This window comes from Periplaneta americana, chromosome 17 (assembly GCF_040183065.1).
Source record: "Periplaneta americana isolate PAMFEO1 chromosome 17, P.americana_PAMFEO1_priV1, whole genome shotgun sequence".
In the NCBI taxonomy this organism is placed as follows: Eukaryota; Metazoa; Arthropoda; class Insecta; order Blattodea; family Blattidae; genus Periplaneta; species Periplaneta americana.
Window position 1 is genome coordinate 85,095,846 of NC_091133.1, and position 17,976 is coordinate 85,113,821.

At 37.5% G+C, this 17,976-nt stretch overlaps 1 protein-coding gene across 1 annotated transcript in view; it reads left to right on the forward strand.

Annotated features, from left to right (window-relative positions):
• Nucleotides 1–17,976, forward strand: part of LOC138692823 (ubiquitin-conjugating enzyme E2 R2) — a 196,141-nt gene that overhangs the window by 99,132 nt on the left and 79,033 nt on the right. The window contains exon 2 of the mRNA XM_069816062.1: nt 8,242–8,328. Within this exon, the coding sequence (XP_069672163.1) occupies nt 8,242–8,328 (87 nt within the window). The remainder of the gene's footprint in view (nt 1–8,241; nt 8,329–17,976) is intronic.

The window sequence follows — 17,976 nt, forward strand, 5'->3', positions numbered from 1 at the left end:
AAGCTCCTGCCTTAAGGTCCATTCACAGTGAAAATTAAACATAACGTAAGCCGTAACTTAATGTAAACGATACGGTAAAATCACATCATTCATGATGGGGACTTAAACATAACCGCAAAGATACTTGGTAACCATGGAAACATAACAACGACGCCATTTCCTCATATTCTGTCGTACGGTATACTTCAGCGCTCCACGATTTTGTACTGTTTGCAAATCACGTAAGCATAAACATGAACGTTTGGAGTTCGCAAACTTTCATGCTAACGTCTAACGGCAATGTTAATGTCAGTGTTCATGTGAATAATTGTAAATGATTCCATTTTTGATAACCTGGCCGCAAACTTCTTTGTTTATGTTACGGTTATGTTTAATTTTCATTGTGAATGGGCCTTTACGGAAACCTATGCTCTTAGATCTCAACCGTCTTGAAACAGCAATTTTCACATAACTTTAGGTTCTGGCTTGATATGTACATCTAGGCAGTACATCTGCCTTGGGGATACGTATCAGAGGAAGGACAATTGAGTCCACTGCACAGCGGTCGGATTGTCAGGGAGGCAAGGGAAGCCGTGCCTGCCCTAATATTTTACCAGAATGCAATATGACAGTATTAATTTCAACTGAATTAAGAGCATAGACATGCTATAGCAAATGACGGACATTTTCTCTTTTATATAAAACGATGAAAATGTAAGTTACGTCGTCAAGCCGACCACATTCAGTTGGTGATGCCTGCTCGCTATAGATAGTACAAATAATCCATACAGGAAAAAAAAACAAATAGCACTGTAACCTGTGCAATCGACATCGAGCAATGTCTGCGAGACCGGGACAGCGGAGACAACTATATGAGTCTCCTCCAGCGCTGAAAGTTATCCAGAAATTCTGCTTCAATTGCTTGAGGGGAAAACCCCGGAAAAAACCCGAACCAGGTAACATGTCTCAATCTGAATTTGAACCCGGACCCGCTTGTTTCACGGTCAGACGTGCTAACCGTTACTCCATAGCAGTGGATATGCTTTGTGTTACTATGCTGTGCGATATACTTCTGTTGTGTGCTTGTCAGTGTTCCTTTTAACATTTTACGACTTACGGTCTTACTAATAAAAACTCTTATACAGCCGTTTAACTGTCTTATACTTAAACAATGAATAGCTCGTTTATAAGTCATATTATGTAAATTCCTTACTAGTAATCACGACATACATCGTGTATAACAGTACAACTGTTACACAGCTACGTCATAGTTTCGTCATTACTTCATTACAAAAGGTAATAGAATAACTAAGGTTCTCTATTGCATCCGATAGTGCTCGCTATTGTGCCGCGCTAAGAAACGATAGTACAACTGAGCCTGATCGATTACAACGCTATATTTTGATCAAGGAGTAAGCTACAGCAATATTATTGTAATTGTTCTGTGCTCTTTGGTTTGTTCTTCTGTGGTTACAAGACAACTATCATCATAAAATGACAATCGATACGAACAGCTGTTAGAGGGGCGGCCATTTTTTTCTCTATATACAACGCTTAAACAAGAGATTTGTGTATATAACTACTGCAGAGCAATTCCTATGTATAGTTACAGTCTGTTTAGACATCAATCGCTTATGTATGGTTTATTAGTAAAGTTTTCTGCTCCACCTCTATATAAGTCTGGTATAAAAACTATACAAGGTTTATTAGTATGACCGTTAGAGTTTATATCGACGTTATGGAGTACAACAGGTTATAACTCAGATTAAATACCTCCATTCTGAACGTTCTGTGACTTAACTAACAACAGATAACAGGTGGTAGTTTTCACAAAGCAGTCACCTTGCGACGGCTTAACGGTTACGAGTTAGAAAGGTATGAACATATCGATTGTTAAGACAAGAGGTAATGGATTTCAAGCGTCTGAAAGGATTTTAAATCAACAAAATGAAACAACAGAAATAATTAAATATGAACCAGAAATAGGCCTACATGAAAAATGTAAGTATATGTGAAAAGTAAGATATTTCTACAAAAGAATACAGAAGGAACGCAAAGTAAGATATCTTCAATTTGTTGTGTATTCGGTGAGTACAATGCAGGAGTTTAAATCCCTGCCAGTCTCTTTTTCATCGACTGTGGATAGCAGGCTTTTCTTGTTTAAGCCGTATTTGCTCGCGTTATTTGCGCATTTTTTAATCTATTTTGGCTGTTTGAAAAATTAGGGTGCGTAAAATATGTGAATTTTTAAAATTAGACTTCTTGATCTGGGTTTTATTCAAATATATAGTAATTAAGAATACATTACTTTTGTCACCTAAGACTACTGGTAATCTTGAACTATACTCGTAAATAATAATTAAATGGGTATATGACAATCATAATGAATGCAAAGTACATAGCAGACGTAGCATTCTCAATAGGTAGTCTTTAATTGAGTACATTGTAAGAGTTTATAGGCGTATAGATTGTTGATCGATGGATTCTTCGGTGATAACTGCACGATACCTGTTAAGCAGTAAAACTTGTCACAGTCACTGCCCTTAGGGGTAATTTACAAGGACAAGCATCAGTGTTGAAGTAACGTTATGTAGGGTTTCTTTGTCAAGCAGGTAGTTGAGTTGGGTACAGGTCAATGAACAATGCCGTGGAATGTAAGTATTGGCAATGGAATTTAGAGAAGGAAAATTCATATTACACAGAAAAAAAAATTGTACGTAAAATGTGTGCGGAAAATACACGGAGCAAAATTAAAGTTCATAATAATCCTTTAAAAATTTGGGTGCGTGAAATACGCCGTGACGCAAAGTACGCGAACAAATACGGTAACATAAGGCAATCTCATTATGTACCATTTTTGCAACAGAACGCTCAATGTTACCCAATCATAATTTTATTTACATATGTAAATCCGCCTCTATGCGTGGGCCAAGCGCCATTAACTAAAACCGTAGAAAACTAGGGTTAAAATGAAGTTATTACCATAATTGAATGGAAACATATAATAATAATAATAATAATAATAATAATAATAATAATAATAATAATAATAATGGTTATTTTATTTGACCTGACAGAGTAATATAAATTATATGCATTAAAACTAAATGATATGTCAATCTTCAACTATGTTATTCACTTAACTTTAACCCTTGCTTTCTCCGTTTTTAATAAATGGCGCTTGGCCCACTATGGCTCTGAATCCTTCAATATATGTTTACAGTATTTAGATTACGATAATGAAAAATGGCAGTACTGACGTGAGAAAAAAACTCCATAGGAAAACTTTCGAATTGTTTTAACCCTTTGCAGCATAGTGGTTGTTCAGAAGAACCACAGTTTTATTTCTTTATCTACAATTATAGCGCAGATGTTCCACCATGCAACCACCCCTTGAGGATACATAGAAGTGTACACATCTGTTTTTAAAGTTGTCTGCCGAGTTAAAATTTAAAAAAAAAAAAAAAAAAAAAAAAAAATTGATCGAAGCTTTGTTATGATCCATGATATGAAAAACATAAAAAATTACATTTGTGCTGCAAAAGGTTAATCTTAAACATTTTAGTGGAAGTGCAAGAATGATTGTATGTATGTATGTATGTATGTATGTATGTATGTATAAAGCGGTTGATTGAATTAAACGTTACGCCAGCGTTTCTCAAACTATGGACCATCTGTGGTCCTCGAGTTGGTCCTTCAAAAAAAGACAAGAATTAATTGAAACGAATTGCGTATCACACTATAGCTTAAAATCTCAGAGTTTGGAAATGACACATGGCAATCGCCTTTCACTTTTTCTCCCAGTACTAATATTTTATTAAATTTATTACCTTAGCAGTGTACCCACTTCCCAATCTACTCTCAGCAACATAAGAGGGATTTAAAGCACTATTAACTATGAATGTGGCGTTTTTCTGCCGAGCCTGTAACCCAGCCAGGAACCACCCAAATTCATAACAGAGGACCGAACCTTTTGATGTATTGATGACTTTCTTAATAGTTTTGACGACACCCAGTCTGCATATTGAAATGGGCACGTAACTGTACGTCGTACACCAATAATAGAACGTACCAAATTTCATCTTTGTTGAAAATCGGGCATGTTTCTGCATTAATTTTTTTATTTGTTTTTCCATATGACGATATAAGAAATTTTAGACTCCGCCTACTTTAAAATCCGACAGGTTTACTTTTTACATTTGCGTGTTTTGTCTCTCAGTGCCGTTTCAATTTCGCGAGTTTCATACACTCGTTTAAAGCGTGTATCACATAAGAAGGGTTTCAAACAACTAACTACTAAGCTAACAGGCAAGCGATGAATCAACAATGCACACAATTTGTTATAAGTTACTTGTGATTGGCTACAAAAATATAATTAGAGAAGTATATAATGAATTAATTCTATTTTAAAATAGAAGTATTATCGCCGCGGCCTCATGCTTAACGTGTCGGCATCATACAATAACATGCGGTGTGCTTTTAAAACATAATTTTGCCGACCGATTGTTGCTCTGTAGGTTTCACTCAAAGCGTCACGTTGTCACGTCTACTTCCTCGATAAGAATAAGCACTAGTTTGTTATATTGTTAAATTATTATTATTATTATTATTATTATTATTATTATTATTATTTCATATACGAGTACGTTGACATTCTTAACTCTTAATAATAACTCTTTAATAATAATTTTAATCACTTTTCAGCACAAGACATTGCAACTTCGGTTTTAGTCCACGTGGATGAGACAAGTAGGTGTCATTTAATAATGGAAGCAGCTTATTGGTTGCAATATTGAAATTGAGGCGAGTGATTGGAGCGGCGACATAAGAAATTGAAAATAATAATACAATTAAATTTCAAAGACTTGCCGAATGTTAACCATGAGAGCGCGGCGATAAGAAATTTGCTTTCGAAGGGAACAAGAGTAAGGTGGTCCTCGGAACTGTCCCCATTTCAAATCAGTTTGAGAAACGCTGCGTTACGCTATAAAATTGCAGTGTAACCAACAGTAATTTATGCAGTTAATGCTTTTCAATTCTCTTTTCGCTATAAGATGTATAAAAATGCATGCCTGATTAGTGGCACTTTTATTTCACTGTCGTTGTTTAGTCAACTATCCAAAGACAGGTCTGAACCTCACAAGTGATACCAGCACCACTTATCTGTTATGAGAGTTTGTATTCTCTGTTTCTGCAGGAAAGTGGTACATAGTCATGTAAACAAATGCGCATCATTTCTGTAGCACTAGTCACGCTGATATGCCTACATCTCGAATCAGTAATTCACCGAGTTGTAAAGATAGAAATGTTTTCTGGGTGACAGTCACTTTCCGGTCTTGCTTGCCTGCGCGCTCTCTTGTTCTCGCTTCAACACTCTTCACGTCCTAATAGTACTTTGCACGAATCGTGCGTGATTCTCCAGAGCGGTCTCACTTTACGAACACCTAGCGGTGCTCGTGCCTCGACTGAGTTTTCTCTCTGTCGCAATGTTTGTTAACTTCGGATGCTGAACAATGAATTTCTCTTTATGACTACTTTCTACGACGTACACCACCAGCACACGATAAAAAATATCCAAATCTCGGGTGCAACCGCTTTCACGACGAAGGCAATTCCCCCAAACTGGGAGGAGCCAAGGATTTCTGGATCGTAGCTTTAACAGTCTTCCAGTCTCGAGCAGCCTTTATTCAATGTCGGATATAACAGGGTCGTCATCTTTTCGTATTCTCCGCAGCTAGGCCCCAAGCCAAGTAATAACTCAAGACTTTTTACTAACATGATTTTCATTAATGGGAAGAGGCAACTGTTTCAATGAAAATGTTGAGGAACACGGTTATTTATAATTATAAATTATAAAATGAAGTATTAGTCACTGACGTTAAAAAGATCGAGAATAGCTTTCAAGGGTTTAAAGGACGTTTAAATGAGATTATGTGGTTACTAAGTTTCTATGTTTAGCGCCGTTAGGTAAGTGGCGGCAGAAGGACTCGAAAATGAATTATAAATTCGCCCACCAGCAAGGGCAGATATTTTTTGTGATTAACTCAAATAATCATGCGAATGTTAGGTAATATGCCAAATCATCAGACTCTTCTTGCCAAATACCATTTTACTATTACCAGTCTCTTCAACGAAGATAGCCGTGTAGTTGACAGCATTGTTAAAAAAACAATTTAAAAACAGTGCATAAGGTTATGTGACCCATGACTTCGTTATTGGGTACTACATTAAATATTTTATGCTCGACCATGCCGAAATGTAGTAATTATACACCTGGTAGTAGCCCTTTAATGCACCTCATTAAAGTATACATATTCATTATAGTTCAGTTGTTCAGACCACCAGAAATCACCATTGTACCATTATAAAAGCGCAAATATCGATTATTCTCGGATATGCAATCGAAAGACAACTAGCGAAAAGTCACGGAGGCTGGAAATCCAATACTGTCGCAGAAGGTTATATTCTGTTACTATAATAATTAGCGTTAATTGTAAATAATATTCAAATAAATTCAATTTGTCATCTCGTTTTTCAATTCTAAATCAATTTCCAGGTTATATCAAGACTAATGTTCATGTTATTCTCTAGATTATATCAAGGTCAACGACATTCGTTCCTCGGAAAAAATCAATACTTTCGTGTCTGCGCACATCTCACAATTTAGGTCAGTTCCGCTCCTCACTTACATAACCATAACGTGAATACTTATGAATAATTTCAAGTTAGAAATATGGTGGAGCATAAAAAGTCGGTATGAAACTTGCCTATAATAGTAATTAAGACGCTCGTATGAAAGTTATGAAACTCGCTTGCGCTCGTTCCATCAACAAACATACTTGCGTCTTAATTACTACCATTATAGGTTCGTTGCATAATGTACTATTACATTATTGTAATATCTGATTTAACAAATTAGAGTAACGCACATTCTAATCACTTTCCTCTACTACTAATACTACTGCTCCTGTTACACATGTAGCAAATTAAAGTAAATAGATTTTCAGACAGCTCTGTATGCTTCTGCGAATACTGCTCATCTTTTTTATTCGGTTATTTAACGACACTGTATCAACTGTTAGGTTTAACTTCGATGAAATTGGTGTTAGCTTCGCCTTACAGGTGGAGAAAATATCGAAAAAAAAATGCTTTTCTTGGTAATGTTTACCTTCATATTTCTTCTACTGCTGCTCATACTCATACTGCTTCTGTTGATACTGTTCATCTTCATATTGCATATACTGCTACTCATTTTGATTTTTTAGTTGGTTACTTAACGGTGCTGTATCAACTACTTAAATAATCCGTGGCGCGGCAGCCCGTGAAGGGCCTAGACCGACCAGCCGGCTGCTGGCCTCACGCCCATATGCCGAAGCAGAGGTGGACGATCATCCAACCAGAATGGAGGTATCGTGTGGTTAGCACGATGATCCCCCCACCAGTTATAGCTGGTATTCGCAACCGGATTTCGCTAGCTATCGTAGCTCCCAAAGTGCATCACGATGCTGGTTGGGCACCGGTCCCATACACTGGCCGAAATGTCATGAGAAAATTTCTTCCCCCATGAGGACTCGAACCAGCGCGCATTCCGTAAGGCGAGTCCTAGGCGGGATACCTTAGACCGCGACGCCACGGCGCGGGACGTATCAACTACTTACTGTTAGCTATTTAGCGTCGATGGGATTGGTGATAGCGAGATGAGGCCGAGAATTTGTCGTAGATTACTTGACATTCACCTTACGGTTGAGGAAACATAGGAAAAACCCAACCAAGTATTCAGCCCAAACGGGAATTGAACCCGCTCCCGATAGTCTTCGAAATCAACTATGACTCTGGTTGCCATTTAGTTTTACTGGGCGTGCTAATCAGTAGTTACCTCCTTCAACCGCTCGATTGTGGTCGGTTAGAAATTATCATAGTTAACCTCCAATTTCAGTCTTAACCGAGGTTGATGCACCGTAAAAGTGCTTAACCAAGAGTTAGGTAGCAGTTTTAATTGGTGGTTACATTAACCGACGTTGATCCATAAGTAAAGGAATGTTAGGCACAATAACCCTCGAGCTGCAGTGCTAGACTGTGGGCCCCTCTTCCGTATAAAAGGGGAAGATAAAGTACGTACAATACGTGTCATCTTCATGACAACTGATATTTTAATGCTTGGCTGTTGTTTAAACATTACTTCATATAACACTTTCTTCCGTTGTGCCTTGTAGTAATCTGTATTTGCGGTGAAGAAATTAATGTATTTTCTTTTATTTCCAGGCACACATGAAGTTCCCTCCGGATTACCCTTATTCTCCACCCAGCATCCGTTTCTTGACCAAAGTTTGGCATCCAAATGTGTATGAGGTGAGTGATAACTAAAAAGAACATTCTGTAGAAGATATAAAATCTCTTGATGTGGTAATGTAAGGCAAAGGTTATGTAAAGGAATTCTGTAGTTTGTGCTTTTCTCTTCAAACATCTCTATTATTGCTGTGCATTCAATCAACTCTCGATTAATATTAATGAAACAAGGATTTAAAATGTATTGAATTTATTTTGCTAAAGTTTCTGTGTGCTACTTTATATTCATACGTTCATTTTTACAACCTAACATACGATGTGATGAAACTTTATACGAAATATCGCTGAAAGAAAAAACAAAACAAAACCTTGTATGTCGGTTACAGAATTAATACACACGCACATATAGTGCAGTTGATGACATGCAAACTCGTATCTTATTATAACTGTGTTTAGTACAGTTACACAACATTCCTTTATCTGGGTTATTGATCTAGAGAAGTTAAATATTTTAGAAGTTTTATTTGTTGAATTAAATATGCTTGTATATAGAAGTAGAATGATCACCTTTTTATTTATGAAAAATTACGAGATGCGTTCGAAAAGTAACGAAATAGTAATATGCGTTACAAGAGCGGTATGTTGAAGTTTTCATGTTCGAGGAAAAGATTGAAAAAGCGAAACGTAGTTGAGCTTTTTTAATTTCCGAGAACATGAAAACAAACATACCGCTCGTGTATCGTACATTATTTTGTGCGAAGATCGTTTATTACATACCTGAAAGAGGAATTTCTAATTAGTTGCAATGAAATCTCCATCTTGGTTTCTGTTCAATGACGGCAACTTTGGGAAACAAATATATCTATCTTCAACATTGTTCCTATAAAATGTTTTCTGTGTTTACTATACTGCAGCAGGCCGTGATATACGTCTGTCTTTTTTTTCCCCCAGTCTATGATGAGTCTGGAATCTTGTTGATTTTTTTCACGGCTTCCTTAATGTTAGTTGCATTACAAATGCAGTAACTTTTGTGGTGTTGTAGAGTTTACTTAATGTTTGCAAATATTTAAAAACAATAATTAACAGTGCAATTTAGGTGAAATTGCAGTGGTAAGTTTCCAATTTATAATTATTACTATATTGAACGTCTTTAAAAATAATACGTTAAAAGCCTAAAGCAGTAAAATGGATGTGACGCTTAAGCGGTAAGAATAGGGAAATTGTTATGTGTGTTACGTTGGGAATACTGAATGTGGTATTTCACACTTACCGCGTATTGGTTGTGTGCGGAAAGCAAGCAAATACGCACGATCTCGCACAAACATTTTTACAAATCCTTTTCCGGATCTGCTTTATGGTGTTCTTGTAGTAAATCGGCACCTATTTTTTACGAATCTATATCCCTGACGGTTGAAGAAAGTAAACGATATCCTCTTACCTGTCTTTGTATCTCAGTTGGCAGGACACTGGCTTATGTTGATTATGGGCCCGGGTTCAAATCCCCGTGATGTCAGAGGCCTATTTGTGGTGGACAAAGCCAAGGTTTCTAAGGATTTTTCTTGGGTTCTTCCATTTTTCTCTATCATTCCTCCGCCACTGTTTCAATGTTTATCCATATTATTAAATTTTATCGTATTTACGACTAAAAGAGTCAACAACCAACAGAAAATAGAATACATGCATGTTTCGCCTCTTTTTTTTCTCCCGGAAGGTAAAGGTGGAAGCTATGGAGAACGTGTTAATTTGATTCTGAATGACCGTCGAATACCAATACAGGGCATTTTGGATCAAGCTTAGACCTAAGGCGTGTAACCGTCATGGGAGTCTACTCTATCTAGATTCCCCCTTCAGGGGAGGGCACGCACTGGGACTGACCTTGCTCGCAGAATGCTCGGGTGGGCCCATTATACTACCCGGGATTGAATGATGTTTAAGGCTCCTTGCGCTACAGATGCTTCTGCGCGCTGCCACCGAATTCTGTATTGACGAAATGTGATTTATTATTTTATAACGATTTATTTTTAATAGCGACATTTATTAATTGTGTAAATTCTCGAGAAATTCAGATTCTACTACGTAGACTACATTAAACTGAGACTCGAGAGGAGATCGCAGGTAGCCGGTAGTAGAGCCCGGATGTTAGGCAAAATGCCTTTTTTAAACTGAGTGATGTATGAAAGACCTATTACAGATAAACACGTTTCCACACATTTTTAATTTGCCTTTTTTAAGGTTAAATGTTTTTTTTTAGCCTTTTTACGTCGTTTTCTATATTTTTAATGCATTTAAAATAAACTGCACATAAATTATATGACCCGTTCAGAGCAAAAGTGGTGTAAGTCAAAATTGGGTAATAAGGTTTAAAGTGAAAATTTTGTAAAATACGGCGCAAAGTAGCAATTAATATGTCCATCGTACTATCCACTGACTACTAATAGTTTAAATAAGTTGAATATTAATTGCTACTTTGCGCTGTATTTTACAGAATGTTTACTTTAACCCTCATTACCCATTTTTGACTTGCACCACTTCTGCTCTGAACGACTCATATATAAAAGAAGAACGGTTGTAAAAATTATAAATATATATTCACCTCACACAAATATTTGCTGAGCATATTATTCTTTTATTTTTTATTTTAGTAGGTTATTTTATGACGCTTTATCAACATCTTAGGTTATTTAGCGTCTGAATGAGATGAAGGTGATAATGCCGATGAAATAAGTCCGGAGTCCAGCACCGAAAATTACCCAGCATTTGCTCATATTGGGTTGAGGGAAAACCCCGGAAAAAACCTCAGCCAAGTAACTTGCCCCGACCGGGAATCGAACCCGGGCCACCTGGTTTCGCGGCCAGTCGCGCTAACCGGTACTCCAGCAATACATGTTTCCAAGAAGTCGTAAACTTTTCTCCCCTACCGATTCCATCTTTATGTCACTTAACAAAGATGTTTGAACAGTATAGCTAACCCTCAGTGCTCAAGTCACTTCGGGGTTTACCAACGAAAGAAAGAGGATGAGGGAAGTATTAAAAGCAAGTCTCCAGCTCCCGTTATTGTCGCTTGCACGCACAAGTCACGCGCACTTTGAAGTCTCTAATCCCTTCCCACATCCCTCTTTTTGAGACAATACACAGTCGGTTTTTTTCCGATCTCTGAAAGAAAGTAGAGACAGTCCTTCTGAAATAAGTTGTTTTAAGTTTGCTCCAATCACTTCAGTAGAGGTAGAAAGATCTTTTTCCACCATGAAAAACGTTCTCTCTGATAGGCGGCTCACTATGACAGTAGAAAACTTAAAAAAGCATCTTGTTGTGACATGTAACCAGAGAAAGTGAGTACCGTATGGGACAGTTTATTATTTGTCTGTTTCCATGAATAATAAATGCCTATTTCATTGCCTTTTTTTTTTTTTTTTGCTATTTTTAGTGTCTATATGCCTGCCTATTTTAACCAAAATAAATGCCTAAACATCCGGGATCTAGTCATTAGTGACCAATACTGTTTTCAGTTACAGTAACAGAAGCATTTTACGGGTCAAGAACTGGAATTCTAAGAAAAGAGGGTGAAGTGTGGAGTAAGCCAAACTCTCTCTCTCTCTCTCTCTCCCCTCGTGTGTAGTTAGCATGGCGCAGGGTCACCTCGCAGACAAAACAGGACAGCACATCACAAGGGACGAACACCCATTCCCATGGACTGAAGATACGGGAATCGAACTACGGAACGCCTGGTTGGAAGTGAGCACGCTAGCCATATAGTCACAACGGCGGATCTATACTATACTTAAATCGAAAAATTTATAAATGGAATATCTGTTAATTTATGGGATTACGAAGAATGAACTTTGTGGAATATGGAAAATGAAACGAGGCCGCATGATACTTGACGGCATCTCGTTTTGTTTCTCGCCCGCCTGCACTTGGATTCTGTGAAGCTTAGTAGCGGTCGAATGGATTAGTTTACAGGAAGTAGGTACGACTGAGTCACGGAGCCGATGACGTCGCAGTTCAGTTCAGGGAAGATTGCTGGAATAAAATATCTACGAAGCGGAGCTATTACTGTTTTACTAGATACGTGAAAAATAGACCATAATGACTCAACGGTGACCTCACTGTCTGCGAAGGCTGGTCGTACAATTTGCTGCTACTCTGCAAGAGGGTTCGTTGCTTTCGTAACTGTTAAGTTCTTGAAATTGTAAAATGTCTGTCCGAAGAATGAGGTTTACGGGAAGTTATGTGCCATGCTTGCTCCATTTCGGTTGGCGGCTTCTCTTCAAAGGAAACACGGGTCAGATTCCTGGTAGTTCACAAGAGGTGTGCGGTGGACAAAGAGATTGCTGAAAGGCTTTCTCTAAACTCCAAACACTCTCGTTTCGCTTTTCTTCAGTTGGTTATGTATATAAGCAAGAGAGAGGGAAAGGACAAAACAGTTAACATTAATAGAATACAGAAGAAGAAATGTTATTTCTTATTTTCTAACATTTGGCAACAGAACACGCGAAACAAATTCTGAAATATACAAGAAATTATAGAAAATACTTCTGTGCATTAAAATTTGCTTAACATTGATAAAGTATCTAAAAATATTCTCTTGTATCGGTTAGCATGTCTGTCTACGAAAGTAGAGGGCCTAGGCTCAGATCCTGCTTGGGGTTTTTCCCGGGATTTTTCTTCGAAACAAATGCTAGTCAGTTTTCGGCGTTTGACTCTCGGACTCATTTCGCCATAATTCATTTCACCTTAATTTCTGTGGTGTTTGGGTAAAGGGAGATAAGTCATAAAAATGAGTTCGGAGATAAATGAAAATTAAACTTGGAACCCTTATTACAAATAATTTTCTACACAAATAAAACACATCAACTGCAAGTATTCTTTGATTTTTGCACACCCACTTATATAATTTAACTTGTGTGTTCATCTGGGGAACAAAATTCCACCAGGACAAAAAAAATGACTTATACCCCTTTACCCGAACACCACAAATTTACCATTATCGTATAGTCTCAGCTCAACAAAGGATGCAGCGTGAGTTAGTACTATTGACTTCCCATAAGTGCCTTTTTGAGAAGGTTGCATAACTTTGAGGGGCGTTAAATGCGGACTGTCGGAAGTGAATGTTGTGTTATGTGGAATTGAAAGATGACATCAAACAAAGAACCCCGGTACTTACTCGTAGCGTAGAAGAATGCAGTCCTAATATCAAAGGCGGACATCTGACTGTCAGATCGAAATTTAGATAATGTGGATTCATATACATTTTTTCATGCTCTTTTCAATTATGGTAAATTATATGCAAACTCTAACACTACATTTATAAAAATAAATTGTGTTAAAATATTACAAAGAGCATTGTGAAACAAAAAAATGCCTCTAGATCAAAACTATGGAGACAGATGTCCGCCTTTACGGATTGCAACAATCAAATCATTTCAGTGATGAGAATGGTAAACACAGTAAGTCTCATTCTGCGGTGTAAGCTTTTCGGACCCTCTTCATGTGGAGGGGTGCAGAAAGAAAGGTGTCCTCTTTAGACTCCTTAGCGTGCTTGAAGGTAGACCTTCATTTTTTATGTGGTCGCCACCACGCCTTTTTACCTCCTGGAAAGATCCAGTCCTGGAGAAGGAGTGAATTCGGGGGGCGTCCTGAAAACTAGAAAATATTCACTCAAAGTAAACAAATTCATAAAATGTATAACAAAATATACATGAATTAACTTACTTGAGTTACTCCATATATCTGCAGTCCTTGGGAAAAGTGACATAAGTCAGTTTCCACAAACCTTTTTTGATCATTTATTGACAACTTACGGAATATCTACTCGCTTGGAAAAAAAAATACATTGACTTATGTCACTTTTCCCAAGCACTGCAGATATTAGAATTACATTTTTTAAATCTTTAGAAAGAAATGGACATGCGTCCCCTCTCTACCATGAGAATACGTTCCAGCCTTCAGAATCACGTATAATTTTGTCTTTCTACATATTTTTAAAACGTTATGCAACAAATCTGAAGGTCGATAGTTCGATCCCCGATGGAGTAATAGATTTTTTCCACTTTACCTAATCCTTCCGACTGTACTGTGGCTCGATTGAGCCTTCAACAAAAACGAGGGGCAAGCCCGGGCGCTATTAGTTCGATTGAGTTATTGCATACCACCCTTTAACTCCTCACTCCACCATCTCCGGTTGAGACAGTTATGTTTTGGTGCGGTACTACTAGCGGACAGGAAAGTCAGTAACGGATTGTGTCAGGCTTTTACCAACTTTCGGCTATCGCTGGTCGCCTAAAATCCACCACTGATGCAAAAAGCCTTACTCTGCGTTTGTTTACAAGGCGATATAAGCGAAAAGAACATGGGCGAGGGTTTCTACATCCCTTCCACTTCTCCTCTTATGCCGAGGGCTGTTCTAATATTAGTGGAAATGGTTAAAGCAGGATAAAATCTGGCGAGATAGGTTCGAGGATTTATCATGGAACTAATATTCCCTTTACAGTTGCGAAAATCTTAGGAAAAGAAAATCTCCAATCAGGTAACCAGCCGAATCGAAAATGGAACCTTCCACCAGCCTCATAGCACGAGTCTACCTGATGGCTTGTTCTGTATTATTGTTATTATTATTATTATTATTATTATTATTTACCCTTCGAAGAGGTTGAAAAATTCAAATATCTTGGAACAACAGTAACAAATATAAATGACACTCGGGAGGAAATTAAACGCAGAATAAATATGGGAAATGCCTGTTATTATTCGGTTAAGAAGCTTTTGTCATCTAGTCTGCTGTCAAAAAATCTGAAAGTTAGAATTTATAAAACAGTTATATTACCAGTTGTTCTGTATGGTTGTGAAACTTGGACTCACTTTGAGAGAGGAACAGAGATTAAGGGTGTTTGAGAATAAGGTTCTTAGGAAAATATTTGGGGCTAAGAGTGATGAAGTTACAGGAGAATGGAGAAAGTTACACAACCCAGAACTGCACACATTTTATTCTTCACCTGACATAATTAGAAACATTAAATTCAGACGTTTGAGATGGGCAGGGCATGTAGCACGTATGGACGAATCCAGAAATGATATAGAATGTTAGTTGAGAGACCGGAGGGAAAAAGACCTTTGGGGAGGCCGAGACGTAGATGGGAGGTTAATATTAAAATGGATTTGAGGGAGGTGGGATATGATGATAGAGACTGGATTAATCTTGCATAGGATAGGGACCGATGGCGGGGTTATGTGAGGGCGGCAATGAACCTCCGGGTTCCTTAAAACCCATTTGTAAGTAAGTATTATTATTCACATGCTTTCCCGATATTCAAGTAACCTAATGATAAACAACGCGTATGGCATTGTCTAATCTTAAAAAAAAAAAAACTACAAAATCATGTTGTCGTTGTCAAGGATGCTATGAATTTATATATTCATAGTCGTATGTAGAAAAGGGAAACCTTTTAAGTATTCAGAAAAAGCCTGTCAAGATATCTGTCCACCTCACACGTCTTGTGAACTACCAGGAATTTGACCTCTGTTTTCTTTGAAAAGAAGCCGAAAACTCGAATGGAGCAGAAATGGTGCTACATTACTTCTCGTGAGCCTATTTTTTCAGGTGGACTTTTTAAAGCTTTTTATTGCAGATATTTTCTGTTATAGCTAAATGATTTCACTCCGTGTTCAAATTACTTTTCTTTCGCATTAGCACATAGCTGGAATTGATGTGGAAACCATGACACACACGAAGACCCAACTCATTATTCCTGACCAAACACTGAAGAATCCTCAATGTAACCCTTCAGCTATTCAAGAGTTTCTGGTTTCCTCCCATATACTGTCTTCCACCACCACACAGGTAAAAAGTAGGAATTTCACTGGTGAATGTGGTGACATTTCAGTGGCTGCTCGCCGTCCTGTTACTCTTAAGTTAAAAAACGTGATCTAAGTATAATTATATACTGTACACAAGAACATTTATATCAGTGGGGAGGAACTCCATCTATATCGAAAGTAGAGTTCATGAAAGTTGTTCACATGTATCATGAGTCCTATTATCTGTGCATTTCGAACTGGCGGCTCAAGGTCAAGTAATGGACTGCATTTTCCACGTGTGTTTACCCTAATCCTGGACCATTCTTCTCAATTAAAGTCTGCTGGAACAGCCGGAATTATCAGTGCTTCAATTTACAGTTTTCAGTTTAGTGACTCGTGCGTGGTTTTTACTTTTGTGTGTGACCTTGAGCCGCCAGTTCGAAATACACAGATAATAGTACCATATGTATAATCAAAGAGATAGTAACACTAACCGCATGTCAACTGTCTGCTACGCTTGGCAATAGTCATTCGTCTGTTTTGTTTGTCCTTTGTTTCTTTACCAACCTGGAAAACTTTATCAACTATACCAAAGTAAATGTTTGTCTTTATTTCGTTATTAATATGCAGAACATCGATTTTCTATGTTACCAACCTTAAACGTCACTAGTAAATTACTGGTGCCAATTTACATGCGTCGTTTTTATGATATTAATAAACTTACATTTTTTTAAAGAATGTAAAGTGACTTTTGCACCACTCTGTATGTTAAAATTCGTATCACTTATAAATGTCGAAAAAAATTGACTATTGATACAGTTAATAGGTAATTTATGTGAATCAGTAAAAAAAATCACGTGTCTGTTTAATCTGCACAATTTATAAACGAAGTGAAATGTATTAATATTAGAATTGTAGAGAATGACTTTTTTTGGTGAAATTTCGAAGTTTTTTTTTACGCATGTTAAATGCTTCCATTTAGATGTACAGTATCTTTAGAACATCATTGTAGGAAAATAAACTTTCAAGTGCTGTATTATCCTTAACTTGATAAAGAAACTAAATTCTTTCGATAAGTATAAAGTATGCGATGAGTTTGATTGTTTATGTTTCCTTTTTTGAGACTCTGTTAATCCTTAGTTGCCTGATGGTACTTGAAGTACCGTGATTTATTTTGCTTACTATAAGAATAGGAAACCGCCAGAAATTGCGTGCAACCTGATAAATAAAATCCATCAAGGAGACTGATGGTACTTAGAAGTACCACCTTTGTAAAAGAAAACGGAATTAAAAAAAAATAGTATGTTCAGAATTCATATTCAAACAACATTCAGAAAAGAAAACGGATTTATTTTAATTTCTCCTTATGTCAGGCAACTAAGAGCTTCTGTGGAACACATTTTCGTGAATCAGACCGTTCATTGCATGTGAAATGTTTGAGAAATCATGTGCAACGTTCATTTCCCTGTTTAAGAAATCTCTGGCACGAGAATTCTCTCGCTACATTTACGAAACTTACGACAATTACCGTCGTTATGAATAATTTTTTTCTCGGTAGCGAGTTGGCAGTTTACCTTGTGAACTTTTCTGAGAGATTCATTGACTCTACGACGAACTCTTTGTGCTTTGTATGGCGGGAGGTGGCGTAAGGGAATAGTTTGACGAGTCACACGTGACACCAGGAGTGCTGGCTTCCAGCCCAGTGTCAGTGCCTCCCTCGACTTCTTTGTCAGAATTCAGTGCGAAGCGTTGCTCTTTGTTGTGGAGACACGCTGCGCAGTAACATCCATCCTATCCCAGGAACACTAGCGTTGTACTCCGCATAGCCTTGGTTCATCTTTTGGAGGTTGCTTTCCTGGCCACACTCCAAATCCGAGAGTCACATGTTAGCGGCAAACAATGCCTTGCTTAGAGAGT